General features: G+C 43.1%; 1 protein-coding gene across 10 annotated transcripts in view; it reads right to left on the bottom strand.

Moving 5' to 3' along the window:
* PRDM2 (PR/SET domain 2) overlaps positions 1-15,719 on the bottom strand; it is a 119,863-nt gene that overhangs the window by 62,726 nt on the left and 41,418 nt on the right. For 7 of the 10 annotated variants that reach the window (XM_053919911.1, XM_045190534.2, XM_053919912.1 and 4 more), the window contains 2 exons: positions 10,011-10,163; positions 1,625-1,751 (listed from right to left, as the gene is read on the bottom strand). In XM_053919911.1, the coding sequence (XP_053775886.1) occupies positions 1,625-1,751; positions 10,011-10,163 (280 nt within the window). Of the gene's footprint in view, positions 1-1,187; positions 1,574-1,624; positions 1,752-10,010; positions 10,164-15,719 lie in introns of those variants that run through there. The other 3 variants (XM_024554247.3, XM_024554246.4, XM_024554248.4) reach the window with 3 other exon arrangements.

Genomic DNA, 15,719 nt, shown 5'->3' with positions numbered 1-15,719 from the left:
TGGAAAGGCTGGTGACATCGGTTATAAACAAAATGAACACTAAATAAAGGAACAGGCTGAATTATGTGAACACTTTGTAAATAATTATGCACTAAGCCTAATGTCAACAAAACCTCAATACTCAGTTAAAACAGCAAAAGAAGAAAAAGAAGAAGAAGAAGAAGAAGAAACAACACAAAAAAACCTGGGAGTTTTCTAGACCCTGGTCATCTGATTGAGGACAAAGTATTCAATGACCTAAACCAGCAACCAAATACTTCAACAAATAAAGAACACGTATTGAGTAAAAGGACCCACAAACTGTTCCTTGGGTGAGTTAGTTGTATTCATAGGGCACTGTGAAATACAAAAGAGTATGTGATGGAAAAGCCAAAAGGAACTTCTTGCCTACATTTTTAAGTACTATTTTTACATTTTTCCAAAATCAAGTTTATGTTGTGATTTTACTTGCAGTATCACTTCCACAGATCACTTTGCAATGTGCTGAGTTTTAATAAGGAGTGACCCCTAAGTTCAAATAACTACAAAAAATTTCCTAGGACTAAGGCGAGCAAAAACCAGAAAGTTTTGTATTAGTAAGAAACTGCCATATTGTGCCCTGGCATACAGTCAAACTAGGCTCTACAAAAGATTCGAGAACTCCCATGAAAATTCTTCCTTAAAAAAAAAAAATCCCAACAACGTGTCAAAATGCCAGCGAGAAATATCATATATCCAACCAAACTATGTTCCTACCAGGATCCCCTCCCTTTCCTAAGGGTGACTACGGTTTACCTTGGGTTGAAAACATCATAAAACAAAACCCTTGGAGTTGAGTCAAAAGTGACAAAACAGCACGCTCTTCAACTTCCATTTTGTTAATGGCCCAATTTCAGGAAGATCTGCTGTGCTAAGACCTTAGCCGCCCCCCTAAGAGTGTTGCCATGTTGCGTGGCGCGGCCTGGCCTCAGCGTGGAGTGGGATGGGGAAGAGTGGCCGGACCATCCCGGAGAGGAGCGCAGTGGCGTGGCCGAGGTGGGGGGAGTGCGGAGCAGCGCAGAGTGACGCCCAGTGACAGGGCCCGGCCTGTGTGGAGTAGTGACAGTCCCGACCCGCCCGCACGGAACTGCAGTGTACAGCCCAGCGCAGCCAGCTCTCTGCCCTCCGGGTAACGCGAGCTCATCAGCCACCGCGCGCCCGGCCCTTACCGCACAGTGCCGGGTGGACACGAGGGCACCGAATCTGCGGACCTGGAAATGTCAGTGTCGGAACACATTTCATGACGCGTTCGCTGGCAAATAGCACAAAAAGCTAAGAATATGCCGGGAGTGCACCACTCTGAAGGGACCGGCTGCTGCTCCCGCCCTCAGGTCCAGCTATTTTGACGTCCGTGAGTGCAGTGACAGCTAGCCCTCAGACGGCGCTGGGGTCCGCACACTTTTCCACGCCCGGATTCCTGGCCCCAAGTTTAGAAAAGAGCCTGAGTGGCGTCCGGAGCCGTGATTCAGCAGCGGGCCGGGGGGAGGGGGACTAGATCACGCCGGCAGCCGGTCCGGAAAAGGTCACCGAGAGCTGCAGACTCCGCCCAAGCCCGGATCTGGCCAGCCCAGGAGCAGAGGGGGAACCGGCAGCGGCGGGCTCCTACCTTTCCTGCTTTTCGGAGAGCTCCGCTTGCTCCGGGCGCTGGCTCGCTCTTCCTCAATCGCAGCTGCTATCTCGGGGTTGTCTTCCCCATTGTACCAGACTAGGAGCTCCTCGCCCGGCGCGATTGGCTGCAGAGAGAGAAGAGACAGGGGCCTGGCCAATCAGAGCGGTGGTTGTTGGTGGGGCGGGGGTGCGGGCGGGGCGGGGCCGCGAGACCGTGGCCAGCTGGGCAGGAAGGGTTCTTGCGGGCTGGGCGGCTGCAGGAAGGGACCCTCTGCTGGAGGGAGGACCTCACTTCCCGCCAGCCTCCTCTCAGGGATCTGCAAGGCGGACTATGGATCTGACTAAACGAGATTGCTTTAAACTCAGAACTGCCATATGCTGCCGAATCTTACTGTTCAAAGCCTCACGACTACCCACGCAAAAGGAAAAACCAAATAAACACGGAACCATTTTGTCCACGAAATCTAGCTGATGAGACTTTTAAAGCACAATTAGAAAGAACCAGGAGGTTTGGAAAGAGAAGTGCTGAAATCTAATTACCAGTTTACAGTTCAGATTCCAACAGCAAGTTAAGCATGATAAGGAAGAACTACATGCCACTGCACATTTTAAAGTCACCACTAATTATTTCACGGAAAGGCTAAAAGAAGAGGGCACACGAGCGTCCTGGCAATATGTTATCTACGCACTGGACCAACCTGCTCACGGACAACTCACCGTCCTGCCCTCTGCACCACACATCGAGTTTACATGACCACTTAAATTTTGAAGGAACGTTCTCTGAACAAAGTTGGGGTTTCAAGGGATATCAGTATTCATCTCTGCCATCTCTCCAGTTCCAAAACAGTTCTACTCCATTCAAGAAATTTGAAATATGTAACTTGGAAATCCTTAATAAAATTTGCATTTAATTTTTTAAAAATTTAGAAGGAAATATGTAACAACACCTCACATGTATTATACTCCTAAAACATTAATTCTTAACGGCCATGTCAGTAGTGAGGACATATACCACCAACAACCTGATCACACCTAGAACTAGGCCCTGAAGGAGACAATGCACTGAGTGGAAAGACTGCGCTCCTAAACCGATGGAAATGGCCTGTTGGTTTCTCTCACAATGACTCAACTGTGAAAAGTTCCAACAGGATCACACAGGTAACATCCCACCTAAAATCTAATGAATAAAATAAGAATCCATGAGTCCATACTAATATAAATGAATGAACGAACGAACGAATGAACAAGTAAAACAATAAGAAGGAAAGCTCTTCCTTAAAGCAGATCTTAAATAATCAATGAAAAAGAAATAGTGGAGGCAGGCAGAAGAGGGTAAATGGGGACAGTGATGGAAGGAGACTAGACTTTGGGTGGTAAACAATGCAATATACAGATGATGTATTAAAGAATTATACACTTGAAAACTGTATTTTATTAACCAATGCAACCCCAATAAATTCAATTTTTAAGAAATAATGGATTTAGAAAATCACCACTTGGCAATCATCACAGTAGTAATTCACTCAGGCAAAAATCATCAATAGATGCTAAAACTTGGTAAAAGTTTGAGGAGCAACAGAATTATTTGCAAAGTCTCAAAATATTCCCCCCATGACATTTATTAATCACAAAGGGAAAAAGTTATCTTTACAATGAGACTAGACACTGTGACTCCTGATACCATACACAGAAAAGAACATAGCATCACTTCTGGAGATTTCTGCCCAACGTGCACTAAGTGTAATTTAATCATGACGAAGCACGAGATAAACCCAAACGGTGGGACAGTCTACAAAATAACTGTCCACTTCTCTCAAAATTAAAAGGCTATAAAAGCAAAGACTGAGGTACTGTCCAAACTAAGGAGACTGATAAAAGACACAGCTCAAGGCAACTGAGTTTTCTTTTCCTATCCGGACATGATTGCAACAACTGACAAAATCTGAATAAAGTGTGTGGATGAGCTAATAAAATACTGTCAGCGTCCTGGTTTTGGTCGCTGCACACGGGTCATGAAAGAGGGCGCCCTTGTTTTCAGAGGCAAGGGGAATTCCACCTAAGATAAGATGTTAGGTCAGAGACAACACAGTTCCTAAACTTCAGCATGCCTTCCAGGCACGCCCTCAAAAAAAAGTATTATTTTGTTTCATTCTTAGTTCATATAGTTCCAATTTTAAAATATTCTAAATCCTTTAAAATAATCTGTTTCCTTACCCCCTCCCCCCAGGGATGGTTAAAACCTGCCATGTTCTTATCTTTAACCCAATGTATTATTATTTCCCTTCTTGATTCAGTTAAACCTAAACCAAAAAACCTAAGTGTAAGGTTTTAAGTGTAAAACCTTAAATAAGTATAAGATTTTAATGAGTTAAAATATGTAAGATTTCATGAGTTAAATAGCCGTTACAGATACCTTTTGGCACCCTGATGAGCTAATCTGTTTCTGTTGAAGAAACAGGCTTCTTTATTTAAATAAACCATTTATGATTCCAAATGTATAGTTTTTTTTCTTCCCTATTTTTTGTCGTTAAGTTACATATTCATGACATGGCTGTATCATAAAATATTTGAAATGATTAGAGCTCACGGAAATATATAAAGACTTAAATAAACCAAAGTAAAAAGAGCATGGGAAGGAGTGAAGAAGAAATATACTCCGATTTATTCCGAACCCAGCAGCATAAGCACAACACAGGGAGACACCACCAGACGCTTTCCAGGTGCCTCCCGGACGCAGAGCCCGAGCTCCGTGCTCGCCACACACAAGTCCGCGGAGCACTACCATCCTAGCGACCAGGCGAGGTTTGAACCAACACACACTCTTCACGCAGGAGGGCCCCTTCTGTTGGTCAAAACCCACAAGATAGAAACATACCAGCATCTGTTGTCACCTAAATACATTCTAAAACTTCTAAATGGCTAATGACCTCGTGAATAGCTAGATTAAAATCAATGTGATTTGTTAGCTATTGAATAACCTCAAAACTGTTAGCAACTCCTCAACCTAAGAAAAGCCATATACAAGTAACCTACAGCCAACATTATACTCAATGGTCAAAAACTAAAAGCTTTTCCCTTAAGATCAGGAACAAGTCAAGGGTGTCCACTTTCACCGCTCTTATTCAACATAGTACTGGAAATTCTAGCCACAGCAATCAGACAAGGAAAAGAAATAAAAGGCATCCAAATTGGAAAGGAGGAAGTAAAACTGTCATTATTCGCAGACAACATGACAGTGTATGTAGAAAATCCCACAGTCTCTAAGAAAAAACTACTCAGCCTAATAAGTGAATTTGGCAAAAGAGCGGTATACAAAGTCAATATTCAGAAATCAATGGCATTTTTGTACACCAACAATGAAATATCAGAAAGAGAAACTAGGGGGAAAGGCCCATTTACTATAGACATGAGCAAAATAAAGTAGTTACGAACAAATTTAACCAAGGAGGTAAAAGACCTGTACTACTCAGAAAACTACAGAACACTAAAGAAAGAGATTAAGGAAGATACAAATAAGTGGAAGCATATACTGTGTTCATGGAATGGAAGAATCAACATCACTAAAGTGTCCACACTACCCAAAGCGATCCATAGATTCAATGCAATCCCTATTAAAATACCCACGGCATATTTCAAAGATATAGAACAAACATTTCAAAAATTTACAGGGAACCAAAAGAGACCCTGAGTAGCCTCAGCAATCTTGAGAAAGAACAAAGCAGCAGGGATCACAATACCCAATATCAAACTATACTATAAGGCCACTGTAATCCAAACACTCTGGTACTGGCATAAGAACAGACATATAGATCAATGGAACAAAATAGCCCAGAAATAAACCCACGTCTCTATGGTCAATTAATATTTGACAAAGGGGGCAGGAGCATACACTGAAGTAAAGAAAGGCTCTTCAATAAATGGTGTTGGGAGAACTGGACTGGTACATGCAAAAAAAATGAAACTAGACCACCAACTCACACCATACACCAGAATAAATTCAAAATGGATAAAAGACAAAAATAAGTCATAACACCATAAAAGTCCTAGAGGGAAACATAGGCTACTTCAGATATCCCATGTAGCCATATTTTTGCTGATATATCTCTTAGAGCAAGGGAAATAAAGGAAAAAATAAACAAATGGGACTACATCAAATTAAAGTTTCTGCATGGCTAAAGAAACCATCATCAAAATGAAAAGGGAACCGACCATATGGGAGAACACATTTGCCAATGAAACATCGGACAGGGTTTGATCTCCAAAACATATAAAGAACTCTTATGACTCAACACCAGAAAGACAAATAATCCAATTTTAAAAATGGGCAAAGGATCTGAATAAACACTTCTCCAAGAAGGACATACAGAGGGCCCATAAACAAATGAAAAGTTGCTCAGCATCACTAGCCATCAGAGAGATGCAAATTAAAACCACAATAAGATATCACCTCACACCTGTCAGAATGGCCGTCATTAACAAATCAACAAGGAACAAATGCTGGCGAGGATGCAGAGAAAAGGGAACCCTAGTGCACTGTTGGTGGGAATGCAGACTGGTACAGCCACTGTGGAAAACAGTATGGAATTTTCTCAAAAAACTAAAAATGGAACTGCCTTTTGGCCCAGCAATTCTGCTGCTAGGAATATACCCTAAGAATCCCGAATCACCAGTTCAAAAGAACGTATGCACCTCTATATTCACAGCAGTGCTATTTATAATAGCCAAGTGCTGGAAACATCCTACATGCCCATCGGTACAGGAGTGGATCAAAAAACTGTCGTACATTTACACAATGGAATACGACACAGCAGAAAGAAAGAAGGAACACCTACCTTTTGCAACAGCATGGATGGAACTGGAGAATATTATGCTAAGTGAAATAAGCCCATCAGTGAAAGACAAATACCATATGATTTCACCTGTAAGAGGAATCTAATGAACAAAATAAACTGATAAATAAAATAGAACCACAGGCATGGAGACATGGAACAGACTGACAGTGACCAGAGGGGAGGGGGGAGGGGGAATAATGGTGGAAAGAGGGGGAAGGAACTAGACAAAGAACATGTAGGAATGACCCACAGACACGGACAACAGTGTGGGAACTGACTGTGGAAGCGGGGAAGTGGGATGGGTGGAGGAGGGCAAAGGGGGAAAAACTGGGACAACTGTAATAGAATAACAATTTAAAAAACGATTAAAAAATAAGACAAAAAAATTTAAAAATCGATAGTCCAAACAACCTCTTTTTTCATACATTATATTTTGATGTTTAACAAAAAAATAAACAGAAAGACTTTAAACATTCCCAGCTTTTCCTCCGGGTTCTGACAGGCCTTACATAATCAAGCATACTCTCTTCTCTAAATACCAATACATATGAACTTGAACTCTAACAGACCAAATAGGTAGAGGTAAGGTTTCCAAAGAAGATTTCCGACACTAGGTCAAAATAAAACCCTCCAGAATTAACAGGAACACAAAAAGCACATTCATGCTTTGCCACCCACAATCTCCTCCCCTATATGGCCTTTTAAAAGTCACAGGTCAGAAGCCTCAACTCTCAAATGGGCAAACTGAACTGAAAACCAAAACTCACATTTCTTTCTCCCTTCTGACCACCAACCGCACCTGGTGGGGCCCCTGCCCACCTCACCAGCCTCATTTACTCTTCCTCCCCTTGCTCTAGACATAATGGCCTTTGTTTCAGTCCTTATTTTTTTTAAAAAATCTAGCTTATTCCTACTTCATCGTCTTTGCCCCTACAGAGGCCTGTCTTCCTGGACTGCCCTTCCAGCAGAGGTCTCTGTGTGGCGGCCACACGCGGCATCGGGGTTCCTTACGTCTTGTCTTCCCTGACCCACCAGAGCTTAAGCAGCCCTCCCCCTACCTAGTCCCATCACATTTGATGGTCTCCAAAGTACTTATCACTATTTGAAATTATTCTGATTACTTATTCACTTGCTTATTATCTGCCTCCTCCCCCATAATGAGGAAGTTCCATGAGACCAGAGATCTTATCTGTTCTGTTCACTACTATGGAAGAATAGCTGGTACATACTAGACAATAAATATTTGTTAAACTAATAAAGAGAAGAATGAGTGGACAGTGGGCTAACAGTTAACTTCCAGAAATTTGAAATACTTTTTAATCGCATTACAGACAAAACCGGCATTGGGATTTTCCGACTGTCTGGGTGATGGCTGAGACGGCGACACAGAGCCCGGAAGAACATGAGATGTCATTTACTTACAAAATCTAAGTAGTCAGGTAATCACCAGCAAGAACGCTGAAAGGTCTTGTGCATACGTGAGCAAACATCAAAGGTCAGGGACAGGGGCGTCTGCCAAGATCAGAACTGGGCTGCTTCAGACGCAGACAGGTAAGAATAATAGCAGGACAGCTAGTTAGCAGCTGTCAGTACTTGGGTGGGACTAGGAACACTTCACAGAACCTTACACATATCATCTTGCTGAATCTTCACCACAACTGGATGTATTAATTTTACTCTTACCTCCATTTTTACAGATGAAAAAACTAAGACGGAGAGTTTAATTCACTTCTCAGGGTCATACATCTTGAAGCCAAAACCTGCTCACAAGCAGTCGGCTACAGTCCCCATCCCTAGCCATGACCCCATACCACCTTGCCAAAAACAGCAATTACCATTTATCTAGCACTTATTACGCACTGGAGCTCTACATGTAATCACCTATGACATCACCATGATCGCCCTATGAAGGTGATACTATTATTATCTGTATCTTACCAATAACAAAACTGAGGCACAGAAAGGCGACTTACCTGAAGTTACACAGCTAGTCAAGTTACAAAGACTGCCCTTGGGCCACCCAGCAAGCCAGGATCTAATCCAGAAGTCGGGCGTCAGAGCTCACGCTCTTAAACTCTCTCTCTCTTGCTTCTCCAGGTGCCTCAGACTTGCTGTCAGAGACAAACTCTCTGATGAAGAAACTCCAAAGTGTCCTCACATCTCCCTTGGAACCGCTTTTCTACTCCCTTGACTGGGCCAGAGTCAACCCCCTGCTGGCATCTCATCTCCAACAGGACTCTGCCTCACTGATTCAGCCAGGTGTGACCCTCGCTTCAAACACATCTGAGAAACACAATGAATTCCTGAATCTAATTTCAAATCCCAGTATAACGAAATTGTACAGTTACACCTACTAGAAAGTCATGCTATCACAATACAGAAGAAAGAAAATAGAAAGAAGGTTGTAGAAGTTTTAAATGAGAAAATGTAGTTCCTACAGGGGCTGGATGCAAGGATGTGGGTATATATGAGGCAGAGGGCAAGTCCAATTGGCTAAAGGGGACAGGAAAATTAAGCAGCTATAAGCTCACTGAGCTATAAGCTCCAGAAGCCCTAATGCTACCAGACAGGCAAAACCCAGCACGCCGCAATGCTGCCCAGCATCTTAAATCCTTGCTCAACTGGAGTTGTTGACTCCATAGACATAATTTTCATGGACTGTCCCCCAATTCACGACATTTTTTAAAAATATTTTTTTTTACTTATTTTTAGAGAGGAGGAAGGGAGAGAGAAAGAAAGGGAGAGAAGCATCAGTGTGTGGTTGCCTCCCGTGCATCTCCTACTGGGGACCTTGCCCGTACCCCAGGCATGTGCCCTGACTGGGAATGGAACCGGCGACCCTTTGGTTCGCAGGTCAGCACTTAAACCACTGAGCCACACCAGCCAGGGCCAATCCATGACATTTTTAATGAAAGTAAGTGAATAAAGAGAAATTTGCCTTACAAATGTATCTATTTCAAAAAGCAACAATCATCTATCTTCGGAGCCTCAAGACTCCGCCTTCCAGAACATATCTATGCACAATGAGTACAGATTTGCCTCAGAGAAAATGTGACGAGGGAGACAGAGGGGCTTGCTTAGTGCAGAAACGCAGCCACACTCAATGCTTCCTAGTACTAACTTCCCAGAATGTACTGAGAGACCTCTGACCTCACCGCAAACCCGACAAAATGACTGTCCTACTCTGTGCATCTCAACAATGAACCACCGTAGCTATGGACAGTTTCTTGCACTTGACTAAATCTGCCCATCAGACAGTTCCTAATGCATCTGTCATCTTAAGAGGAGGAAGCAGCTGCCAGATGCTTAACTCATGAGCATCTATAAAGTTGCAATATGTGATGACTTAGCACGACCTTCACACTTTCGTGCCCTGATGCACGCACACACAGCAGCGGCAATGGCCAGTTCAAGGACAGACCGTGATGTACCACTGTCAGATACGACCCTTTCAAGGTCTGCAAAGCTGTTATTGTCAGTCACCACTAAGGACAACATTGGCAAAAAATGCATGCAGAGTAACTAACAGCAGACTGATTCTGACACTCTTACCTTTAGAGTTTTATAGTAGATGGCCCTGTTGATCTCCAGGGGAAATAAATTCTGCTCTTCCCCTGAGCAAGCCCAGTTCACATACCGCAGCCAGTTCCCCTTCTCTGGGTCGGTGGCATCAATGCACATCCATCCCAAATTTGGGTAATATACCTTGGACGGGGAAAGAAAACACCTTTGTTAAAATGGCAGTATCTTTAAAATGTTTCCATTTTCAACCTTTAAGACAATTCTTTTTCATTATATGTAAATACTCTATAAAGCAGTTCACAGAAACAAAATAAATAAGCAACAGAGGAAAGAAAAAAAAGATGGGCACTGACATCCCAAACTGTGTAATCCTCGTTAGTTACTTCTCTGTCTGGGCTTGTGTGAGTAATTTTCTCAACTTGAAGAGCTACAGTAAGTACGCTGAATGATCTCCAAGTGCTTCTCAAATATGCTCACAAAGACAAGAGACGGCTCTACTCCCTGAAGACAGAGCTGGAAGAGGGAGCTGGCAGCACCCAAATCCCGAGCCTGCTGGGTTGCTGTGCATGTCACCCAGTCCTACGGGCTCCACAGTTCAGCAGGTCCCCTCCCCACAGGGCTGACAGGAACGGCAGTGGGTAAACAAGTGGCGTGACCCTCCAAGTGCCTAACAGGCTATGATGCTTTTGCCAACTCAGCTCACCTTTAAACCCTTCCCTATCCAGGGCACCTGCCACGACTGAGGGGCTACGGAACATCCTCTGGGAAACATCCGTGTCCCTCCAACACAAGACCAACCCCACCCACCAGCCCCCACTTTCAGGAGCCAGATCAAATGCACTCTTGCAAGAAGCTTTCCCTGATCATCCATCCAATCGCGGCCGATTCCTTCTCCCAGATGCTTCTAGCACTTAACCATCTCCCCTTTTAAAGAAAATCTACTTAGCAATTATTTTTAACTTTCTATTTGTCCATACATATTTACATATATACATGTTTTACTTCCCCAAAACTAGACTGTAGCACTCTTGATTAGGCACTAAAATAAAACTACAGAATCAATTGGTGACAGACTTGTCAAACACAAAACAAAGAAAATGAGTCTTTTACTTTCTCTTTAGGAAGAAAACAAAGAACCTCGATGCTTCCACTTCTGCCCTGCACATACACAGCTGAGACGCCCGCCACCCATTTCTTCTCGTCTCTCCCTCCCACAGGAAACTCTCTGTTTACCCGCAGCCTTCCACCTGAACAACGCGACCACGCTCCACTCCCCGGCAGGCCTGTGTCTCGGAGCGGGCTACCAGGGGCAGTGCGCACCTCAGTGGGCACTAACTGGACTTTCTTTCTCTCGGGAGTTAGGTGCCAGGCATCATGCTACATGCTTCCCATATCATCTCATTTAGCCCTATGCAGCAGATTCATTGTTATCTTTTTATAGTATGTCAACAATGAGGATCAAAAGTTAAGCAATTCTCCCAAAGTCAACCAAATAATTAGTAGTAAAGATGGGCCTAACCCCAGATTTGCTCGACCTCTACTTACCCGTCTCTTCCCTGAGCACCCTAGTTAAAACTGCAGATCTTCCCTTCCCGTCAGCAGCACAGCCGTCCCCTCCACTTATTTTTCATCACAGCACTTACGCTCTTTCAAAGTATGGGGTCGCCTGCTTATCTTCCTCAGCGCCTGTCTCCCCTCAGCAGAGCATCAGCCCCCGGGGAAGAAGGCATTTAGGCCTCTCCATTCCCTGCAGTGCCTACCATACCTTGACCGGCAGCAGGCTCTCAGTAAATAACCATGGGGTGGATGCAAGGACAGCATTGTACACAAATGTGTAACTGCCACCACTTACTGAGCACCCACAATGTGACAGGAACCTTGCTAGAGGGTGCCTTGCAGTTAGTTTATTTAATCACCGTAGGTGCCAAGGAGGTTATTCTCACTATCCTACAAGTACCCTCAGTCGGCCGATTCAAAAACTGGTTGTTTAGCGAAACACCCATCTGCACCGTTCTGAAGCCAGGCAGCCCACGCCACACACGCGCCCCTCTCCATCTAATACAAAGAGAAAGGGGAGCCCCCAAATGGTACGTTATAGAGAGACGGCGTTCCAGTGCAAAACTGAAAGTTAAACTTTACACGCCAAAATATTATAAGCTGCTTGACTTAGAAGTGTCCAAGAGACATTTCTGTCGTGTTTGTCAGCATGATAAAATAAGGAAAATGGGGTAATGGGTCCTTTAACACTGTCCGTCTCTAACATTTAACAAAAGTATTAGCTACTTTTCGCTGAACTCAGGATGAAAGTCTTGTTTTTGTTTCTGTTTCACTGACTTTAGAGACAGAGGGCAAGGCGGACAGAGGGAGAGAGGAAGGGAGGGAGAGAAACCGGAACTTCCGGCTCCCAGGTCAGCACAAACCTGTGCTAACAGCGAGCTGTGCTACTTGAGCGAGTTCTGTGCACGTAGCTCACTTTGGCTCAAAAGGGACTAAGGCATCTGCTAGGTCATACTTAAACCAAATACTGAAGTTTATAGAAGAAAATGAACACTTCCATTTTTTTTAAATGTGCAAACAAGTAATTCACAAAGAAATACACATGGTCCAAACCTTGGGAAGAGAAAAATGAAACTTAACTAACCATAATCAAAAATAACTTCAAATTAAATATTTTTCACACATCAAACTGGTGAAAATCGTTTCTTAAGGGGAAAAAAACACAAGATTGGAAAGCAAACTTTCCTGAAACAATGCTGATCAAAGAATAAACTGATATCACCTTTTCTTTAATCAAAGAATAAACTGGTATCACCTTTTCTTTAATCAAAGAATAAACTGGTATCACTTTTTCAGATGGAATTTAGCAGTATTTGACAAAAAAAAAAAAAAATCCCTACCTAAAATGTGCGTGCACTTCAACATTTGTAGGAACTTCCTCCCACGAGCTAATGGGGCGACGATACCAAGACGTACGCACAGAGGTGCGCACAGCTGGGCTTTCCTATAGACTGTTTCCAATTCCCTCCTGAATGGGAAACTCTGGGGACTAGGCCCGTGTGACAGTACACGCATACGGCCGATACTAAATAAGCGTTAACAAGTACTACTGCAAGGGGACTAAATGGCAATGGAAAAAAATACAATAAAGATTCAGTAAAAAAATAACAAAATAGAAAATAGAATTTTTTTTTAAGTACTGCATAAATGATTAATTGGCTTATATGGAAACTTATTTCCTGTTAGACAGTTCTGCATTCCTTAAGAATTTTTCCAATAGGCACACATTATCTGTACAATTAGAAGAAAACAAAGATAATCAGAAGTTATGGAAATATATTATTAGAGTAAAACACAGTCACAGTACACTGATGATTGAATAAAGCCATTTATAGAAAGTATGGCCTATTTGATGCCAGTTTTGCTTTTAGACATATGAGTATATGAAGAAAAACAATCTGAAACCAAGTAAAAATGTTAATGGTTTTCTCTGAACAGTGAATTACTCTTTTTTTCCCTTCTGTTTAACTAAATTTTCTACTTTGTCTCCACTGATTTAAGTATAATCTCCAAGTAAACAAGGGAAGTGGGTGAGGAGAGCAAGTGAGTCTTTTGAATGAAAACCTAAGTTTGAACGAAGGCAGCCAACGCCTGCTCTGTGCTAAGCTGAGCCTCTCCTCTCCCTTCCCCGCCCATCACATTTGTAAAAAGACACACACACACGAAAAAAACCAGGTAGATTTCTTGTTTGTATTGAGAGTCTAAGCTTGCAGGTACGAAATGCGATAAAAATGTGTTTATATACAATTTACTATCTCAGTTGGTCAAACCTTGGTTCCCAATTAATTTCAGTAGCTCACACACAAAACCTAGTCTCTAAAAAGTGACGGAATTTCGTTTAACGTAAACTACAAACTACAAGGCTGCGAAAGTGCCGTCACACCACTGGGCTGGGGTAGTGGAAAGACACTGGAGACCAACTAGAGCCCTTCTCTTCAAAGACAATGCGAAGGCAGGTGAAACTCCCACCCCGTAGGCCCAACAGATGATATGAAGCAAATCTATTTCCACATCTTTATGATAACCAAGGAAGAAATACTCGGCTGACTTGATCCAAAGGAGAAATATGTCCATGTCATCAATAATTTTTGCAATCAAATTTATAAAACAGTCCCTTTTAACAAAGCGAGAGTAGCCAACCACACACTAGGTGTCATGAAACCATCCTGACGCGGTAACTTTCAGATGGAAACTCTGTCGAGAGAGGAAGAACTGAGGAAAGGGAAGCACTGGGCTACATGCTTTATGTGCTATCTCACTACATCTAACCTTACGAGAGCCCTAGGAACTATCGCCACCTCCCTCCTATATATGAGGGCACTAAGGCAGGCTGGTAGTTTTACCAGAACACTGAAGTCACTGAAAGTCGGAGCCAGGATTCCAACCTGGTTCCCTTCTTCACCCCTACTTTTCTCTTCTGTCTCTTTCCAACCCCTCCTCCCATCCTCAGCCTTTCCTGGGTTACCCGGGCCTGACCTCCCTTCTGCCCCTACCATCAAACACAGACTGAGTACCAATTCTGTCAAACAGAACATCATTTTCAGGCCACCCAACTTCTACTTAATTTAATCCAGTTGTTTCCAAACAGCCATAAAATGATCTAAACTCAAAATTTAGTACACACTCCAATTTAAAAACACATTCAAGAGTAAATACTCAAAAAAGACATGCAGAGGAAGGATTGCAAAGAACAAACCGAAGTGTTAAACATAGAGTCCTTACAGGTTGCTAATGAGGGAGGGTTTTTAACTTACATCCTTCCTTACTATTTACATGTGATATTGTATATATAAGTTCAAATTTGTAAAATAAAAAAAAAATTCTCATTCAATTCATGCAAACGTGCCATCATCTAACCCTAAACTGTCCGCCCAAGAGGAGGTCCTCCCCCAATCTCTGCGGGAACCAATTTACTCTGACAGAAACCACGCCCAGGAATTAAGACACCTCTTCACACTGTGGAGCCTCAGGCTGAGGAAAGTCTTCTGTGTATCCGAACCAGCCTGGGAGTTAAGACCCCGCAGTAACCAGCCCGGGAGTTAGAGCCCGCAGTAACCAGCCCCAGAGTTAGAGCCTGCACTAGTGTCTCTAGACTCCCTTCCCTCCACCTACGGCTCTAACACTTCAATGATGGGGACAGGCCTTGTCCTGGGGTCCAAGCTCCACTCTAGTAGCTCTAGTTTGTCCTGCTGCCCAAGACTCTTTTTCATCTTGATTTCTCTGGGGATCTAGCTTGTTGAATGTCCACCATTAAGATCTAACACCATTTTCCAGTTTCCCTGTCCGTTCCTGGAGGCAGACAAACCTAATCACATTTCCATTTGTTTAGACCGTGGGAAGGACTGTAAAAGGAAGCGGAGACAGGCGGTGGCTTCTCCACCAGCAGGACCCGCAGGGCTTTTGCCTCCAATGCATTTCCGTGAGTAACTCAGGGAGCGCACAGCAGTCAATTTCAGGGTTCCTCTCCCAACAGTAATCTAATTTTTTGGTTCAAAATATAGCCCATACATTAGAAAATATTCTAAGCAAAAATGAAACACTGGTAATCTTTTAAAAAGCAATCAACTACCAAAAAATGTTTTCATCCTCTACATGGTAATTCAAGTGTTTTTCTTTGATGTTCAGGTGCCATTAGTGTTTACTGAGCCAGCAACGTCCGTGTCACGTTATTTCATGTACGCC

The sequence above is a fragment of the Desmodus rotundus genome, chromosome 3, assembly GCF_022682495.2.
Source record: "Desmodus rotundus isolate HL8 chromosome 3, HLdesRot8A.1, whole genome shotgun sequence".
Taxonomy (NCBI): Eukaryota; Metazoa; Chordata; class Mammalia; order Chiroptera; family Phyllostomidae; genus Desmodus; species Desmodus rotundus.
The sequence above is the reverse complement of the archived record's forward strand: the minus strand, read 5'-3'. Positions and strand labels throughout refer to the sequence as shown.